Here is a 6,845-nt window from a genome sequence, read left to right as displayed (position 1 = left end):
TGTTAACAAGCATCGCACATGTTTGTTAACATTTCTCATAAAATAAAAGGATAACTAAAAAAAAAAAAGACATGAATTAAAATTTAGCTGGGTAACTTTTTTGGAAAAGGAAAGGAACAAGTTATTATTATGATATTATCGAACGTGTAAAACAATACTACCTTACTAACAAGAATAATGCTAGAGACAAAAATTATTTTACAAAAATTTTTACAAACTGCTGATGTTGTGAGTGATTATTGATAAATAAAAAAGTGATATTAATGGTGAGTTTAGATGAAAACCAACAAGAGGTTGGCCACATCAACATTTTTAAAAATATTGTAAAATAACTTGTGGCTGTAGCATTACTCTGCTAACAAATGTGATGCAAATATGGAAGTACTAGTATGTAACTTTATTATTTAATGTGACTTGGAACTATTTAGGTTATGTTTGGTAACAGTTTTTGTTTTCTATTTTCAAAAACTTGTCTTTGTGGGAATATAAAGAAAAAACAATTTTCTTGTATTTTTGAAATAAAAAGCATGTTTGGTTAGTTGAAATTAAAAGAATAGTTTTTGAAGAAAAAAATAGAAAATACTAAAATATTTTGTTACTAGGATTTGATCTCTAATGCTAACTCATTAAATGAGACAGCTTCATTAAATTAAGTGCATGTTTTCATTGACTTTTGAAAATTAGAAACTGAAAACAACTTTTTACATGTTTTCATTTTCTTTCATAAATTGAGTTTTGAAAACAGTTTTTGTTTTTTATCCATTTTGGGTTGCCAAACAAGTTTTTTAGTCTCAAAAATAGAAAATTGTTTTTGAAAACAAAAAATAAAGGAAAAAAATAGTTACCAAACATACCTTTAGTGTGACTATATAAAGAATTGAAATTATATATAAATAAATAAAGGGTTATCAACAAATGTGATGTAGTTACCATCATATGTGACATTGTTACTATAGAGAATATAAACAAAAATATATATATATATTATACCACTTATGAGCATAATGCAACTACAATATGTGACGTTGTTACATATTGGGATTGTGCTTGCTGATTTGGGGTTTTTTGGTTTAGAAAGAATGTCACGTAAGGGCCACGTGACTTACTAAGGGTGGGAAAGCCATGTGGAGCTTGTAGTGACACGTGACATTATTTTAATATTTTTTAATTTTGCAGTTTGCCACATGTACATTTTCTGTCTCTAATGTAACGGCAAGGACCATAACGGGAAACGTTTTTCAAGATAGGGACTAAAAGTGGTAAAAATAACATCTATGGACCAAAGTGGGAATCGCTTGAAAATGTAGGGGCGAAAATGTGATTTCCACCCTAATTGAAAGGGGCCTCTCATTCACGCCTACTTACTGCTACATCTTTTTTCAAGTAACAATGATGGCTTCCTCCACAATTGCAAGAACCCAACCAATTATAATTTAGCTTTGTGTATTATTTCTGGAGAAAAAAGTAGTGTATCAACCACGCTGAATCATGGGTTTAAAGATAATTTTATGTCCTCATTAATCATTTATGGGGCAGATATTATTTTGATAATCTGTCCATTGACTTGTATCAAGTACATAAGACTCTTGGTCCTTATATACATATGCATATACATATACATATACATACATACATATATATATATATATATTTCCCTACCAATTAAAATCAAGCAATATGTGATCATGACTGGTGAATTGTTCTGCATTGCATTATATGCGATAATGCGAGCAGAGAAGTTCCTTGCAAGTTCTTATGTACTCATGTAGTAATACTAGTTAATATATAAGAAACAGCTGGTTACAAATTTAAACAAACTTTACTAGCTATTGAGTTTTGTCCAATGATAGCTTTACTCTGCTTAATATATTAGATATATGGGTGATCTCAGTTTCTGAAAGATTTTGTTATCCAGCTTGATGAAGTCCTCAGAGTAATAACTACGGTTTGTTTAGTAATGGTTCAAAGAAGTCAGCTGCTCCTACTGCTTGTTTTCATCATATTTTCAGCTATAGCAGCCGAGACTGAAAGTCAGGACTGTAAGTTCAGTTCATTTCTGTCTTCTTGTTAGTTTGTGTAACTGTTATATTATTAGTTTGGTTAGAATATGAGAGACAAAGCTTTTGTACTTTGAACAACGATTTGTTTTACTCAAGATTCATGTCAGTTTCTGGAATCTGAGCAGTACAAATCGTATGGTTAGTTATTCGGCAGCACTTGACTCTAGGAAATACTCAACACTAAGATGCATCACCAATAAAAAAGTTCTTTATTTTGGCTATTTGGATTACTGAAGTGACATAAATTTTGGTATCAAATTTTTTTTTTTTTTGCCACGTTATGTATATATATATTTTTTCCATAATTCCATCACAGGGCCTTAGCTAATGTTACACGTCCTTCCAATTTACGTGAATCTTCAATATATTTTGAACTATATATTAGATAGTCGTGTTTGATAATTTGGAGATTGAGTTATGATGTTTTTAATATCCGTATGCAGATGTTGCTTTGCTTTCTCTCAAGAATATATGGCAGAATACACCACCCAGTTGGGTGGGTCCGGATCCTTGTGGCAAGGGATGGGAAGGAATTGGTTGCACAAATTCACGTGTGACCTCCATGTAAGCTTTCTGCCCGGTTTTCGCTTTCTAGTTTTTGTTGGCACGTTTGCTTGTTCATGACAATTCCAAATTTTGGTATAAAGCTGACTTTGTATCATTTCAGAATGTTATCAACCATTGGTTTAACAGGCCCGCTTTCTGGAGATTTCGAATTGTTATCTGAATTACAGACTCTGTATGTTTTCTATGTTCACTTTGCCTCTGTTATTTAAGTCTTCAGATTCAATTTCCAACTGATATCCCTGAACCACCATTCAGCTACAAGAAACTGCAGGGCTCAAAAATATAAAAATTCACTACTTAAGGTCCGTTTGGATACAGCTGAAAGCTAAAAATACTGTAAAAAAATAATTTTTAAATATGTAAATAATATCGTAGGACCCATTTTTTATATATTTTTTTAATAAAGTGGTTGTGGGTCCCGTGAACAGTGTACAATGTCTCCTGCACAGTGTAATTCGCATGCATGAACAATGATGGTTACTGTTCATAAGCCTAAATGCACTGTTCATGTCCCATGAACAGTGCAAGAGGCAATGAAAAAAAAAAAATGCAAACGCAGGGGGAGAAAACGCGAATCCAAACGCTCACTTAGGGTCTATTTGGATACTGCTGAAAACTGAAAACACTATAACAAAATAATTTTAAAATATGAGAATAGTGTTGTGGAACCTATTTTTAATGAAAAAATTGCTGAAAAAAGAGGTTTGTGGGTCTCGTGAACAGTGTACGGGACTCACTGGTGTGACATAAAGTTTGAGAAACACACTTCTCCCAAAAAAAAAAAAAAAAAAAAACCGCAGACGCACAAACCTCAGTATCCAAACGGATACTTAATGTTTGTGGAAGTATTAGTGAGTAAGGGTGGTAATTTTTCCTTGCCCCGCTTAACCTGCCCCTTCTCGTTACACCCCATGCAGGTTTTTTCCATCCCGCAATGGTGGTGGGGAAGGGATGGGGCAAGATTTTAGCCCTGCATCATGGGGCGAGGCGGGGTGGGTTTAAACTTTTTAGACCCACCCCGCCCCGCCCCATTTTACTAAGGGTTATAATTGTAACTTTTTAATATCCTAAAACCCTACTATTTAAACAAACATATCAATATTAGCTTGTTTTATTCTACTCAATGTGGTTCTCTGCCTTTATTTTGTTACTAGTCACAAACTCGTGCTTTGCGTGTGATTATTTTTTAGATAAAATACTATTTTAATTTCTAGACTATATAAAGAGTTTAAATATATATATATATATATATATATATATATATATATATAATATTTTATCATATTTTTCATAATCTTGTCTATAACATTTTTTCCATTATCATATACTTATTGGTTGATGATTTGCATAACATAACATTAAATAAGAGGTAAAACTATTCATTGTGTATAAAGATTATGATTATATATATATATATATAATTTCTCTAGTTAGAGTTTGATTAGTTTTAAGTTTAAATATTGTATTATTATATTTAATTGTTGATTATTGATTTAATTAAGTGAATGTAATGGTTGATTTTATTGCACTATAAAGTTTTCAATATCCTCTGCATAGCCATCTCTATTTTATTTCTTATTCTTCTTGACCACCTTTTTATTTTCCAAATAATTGTTATTAATTGAGATTTCATTTCTTTTTTTCTTCCTTCATTTATTATTTATTATTTTGTATGTTCCCTTGCTAGTTGTAAATTTTATGGTTATCAATAAAAAATAGATATCATGTATGGCTTAAATAGTTATAGATATGGTTGTTAGTGGTATGTCAAAGGTTTTTTTTTTGTTCTTCTGAATTTCCAAGGAAATATGAAAGGCATTTCTCTAGTTTGGTCTCAATCAATTAAAATATCCATAATATATTAACGGAAGTAATAATGAGCCTTAAATATTTTTAATGTATGAAGTGGTTAGGTTAGTGGCATGTTAAAGGTTTTATAAAAAAAAAAAAATTAAAAATAATTCCAAGGAAATGTAAAAGGCCTTTTATAGAAAAAAGAAATTGTAACTTTTTGAATTGTAGAAATATGATTGTTTTACTTACCTTGTTTATAGATTTCATTATTAAGTTATAAACATCTAAATTAAAGTAAATGAATATATAAATGCAAAATTATATATAAAGTTACAACCGCACAAGATAAATATTTATAGATAATTTTTTTTTTTTAATTCATGAATCATTATTTCATTTTTTACTTATAAATATATAAATTAAAGGTTTTTTTTTTTGAAAAAAAAAATATAAATGAAAATAGATGAAAATGTAAAGGTAAAATTATATGAAAAGTTAAAACTACCCAAGATGAACGTTTAACCACCGGTGGATGTGTGTTTTTTGAAGACTTAAAGTATACACAATTGCTTTAGCTTGAACTATATAACTATGCAAATATTGTTGCGAATGGTTCCACATTTGCAAATTATCAAGTTTGGTGGCCTTACAAAACAAATATTTCATTTTGCAAAAAGCTTTACATGAACTCCTCTTTTATGACAACTTTTTTTCTTTTTTCTTTTTGCCAAAACAACTTAAGAATATTAAGACTTAAGTTAACACATGTGTTAGTTGCAAAACATGTCAGTGATATGAAAAATAGAAAGGTTAAAATATTTAAAAAAACATTTTTAATTAGTAGATTGTAATATAAAACATTTTTTTCTCAATATTTTATGTAACTTTTCCCATAAGATCAATATTGTTGACATCCTTTAAAGATGATACATAATATTTTTGAGAAGAAGAAGAAGCAAAGACGATGCTAACACATAATATAAAATTATTAAGTTTGCGTAATTTAAATTTGTGTCAAAAAAAAATTAATGTATCTATGATAAAAGTTTTTATCTAAATGATATATAGTAGTTCATATTTTTTTTAAACTTGATTCAAAAATTTCATTCTCAATAGCTTTTTAAGTCTACAAATCGCTCAATCTATGGGCCTAGACACATTCAAAGGGTGCTATCTAAATTATAAATTATATGACCCTTTATCACACAAATATTTTGATTCCTCTAATGTATGGTAAAGGAAGGCAGGTTTGTGTATGTTGAATAAAATAATATGAGAGGAAAAAAGAGTAAAAATAAAATATATAGCAATAAACGTCAAATTATCCAAGTCATTCTATGTAATATAATAACATTATATTATTATATACTATATGTATAATGCAATAGGATAATATTTAATCAAAAAGAATATAAAAGATAACAACTTAAAACACAAAACTAAATTACATCAACCCAAAATAGAATTCTAATTAACACAAAAATTCATCAACCTAAAGAATTGATGCAATAAAAAAAAAATCAAACAAAAAATGAAAAACAAATTGCACAAGGGCACCAGTTCTCTAGAGGGACTAATTTTCAGTGCTTTGCGAGTACCGGTGATGGATCAATTGTTGTTGGGTCTATTGATGGGAAGATTAGATTGTATTCGAGCAGTTCTATGAGACAGGCTAAAACTGCTTTTCCTGGGCTTGGTTCGCCTATTACTCATGTGGATGTTACCTTTGATGGGAAGTGGATTTTGGGCACCACGGATATGTATTTGATCCTTATTTGCACACTCTTTACTGACAAGGATGGAAGGGCTAAGACTGGTTTTGCAGGCCGTATGGGGAATAGGATCTCGGCTCCTAGGTTGTTGAAGCTGAATCCTCTGGATTCACACTTGGCTGGAGTTAATAATAAGTTTCGAAATGCACAGTTTTCATGGGTAAGTATATACTTATTCTATTCCTGCAAGTAAATTTGTAAGAAGTTATGACTTTCTTACGGCCATTTAATTTGGAAATAGGTGGTTTAGAATCTCTAAGACCTAGTTTTTGTGGGATTTAGTATCACTGCATAGTTTATATTTTGTGTAGTTTACTTTGCTAATGCTCATAAATTCTGTATTGCATCTGATTTAATTGCACGGTTTCATAGTCTACTTGAGCACGGTTTCCTCTGTATAAATGACAACAGATAAGATTTAAATGCATGTATTCCAGCATTGAAAATTCTTGAGAGTTTAGTTGTTAAAAATATTTCATGGAATAGTTGTCGTTATGTTTCTTTTTGTCTTTCTCTTGTTTTTCTGTACAAATTGGGATTGAAAACTAGCTGCTTGCACACGAATTGCATGTTTGAGATGTGAATCCTGGCATAAATGATAACTTGGTAATGTTTGTCCTTTAAGGGTTGGTTAATTCTGTAGGAGACTTAG

General features: G+C 30.2%; 1 protein-coding gene across 1 annotated transcript; it reads left to right on the top strand.

Annotated features, from left to right (window-relative positions):
• The first annotated feature begins 1,676 nt into the window (after positions 1 to 1,676).
• On the top strand, positions 1,677 to 3,397 carry LOC136070441 (leucine-rich repeat receptor protein kinase HPCA1-like). Its single transcript, XM_065780413.1, has 3 exons — positions 1,677 to 2,039; positions 2,504 to 2,624; positions 2,728 to 3,397. Exons 1-3 carry the CDS (start codon positions 1,958 to 1,960, stop codon positions 2,834 to 2,836), a joined length of 312 nt encoding a protein of 103 aa, XP_065636485.1. The 5' UTR covers positions 1,677 to 1,957; the 3' UTR covers positions 2,837 to 3,397.
• The last annotated feature ends 3,448 nt before the right edge of the window (positions 3,398 to 6,845 follow it).

This window comes from Quercus suber, unplaced genomic scaffold, assembly GCF_002906115.3.
Source record: "Quercus suber isolate HL8 unplaced genomic scaffold, Cork oak 2.0 scaffold_13, whole genome shotgun sequence".
Taxonomy (NCBI): domain Eukaryota; kingdom Viridiplantae; phylum Streptophyta; class Magnoliopsida; order Fagales; family Fagaceae; genus Quercus; species Quercus suber.
The sequence above is the reverse complement of the archived record's forward strand: the minus strand, read 5'-3'. Positions and strand labels throughout refer to the sequence as shown.

What these genes read in the sequence shown, in the direction of transcription:
- LOC136070441 (XM_065780413.1), top strand. Translation starts at nt 1,958, where the DNA reads ATGGTTCAAAGAAGTCAGCTGCTCCTACTGCTTGTTTTCATCATATTT. An exon ending in CGAGACTGAAAGTCAGGACT is followed by an intron (nt 2,040 to 2,503) that starts GTAAGTTCAGTT and finishes ATCCGTATGCAG; the next exon opens with ATGTTGCTTTGCTTTCTCTC. An exon ending in AATTCACGTGTGACCTCCAT is followed by an intron (nt 2,625 to 2,727) that starts GTAAGCTTTCTG and finishes GTATCATTTCAG; the next exon opens with AATGTTATCAACCATTGGTT.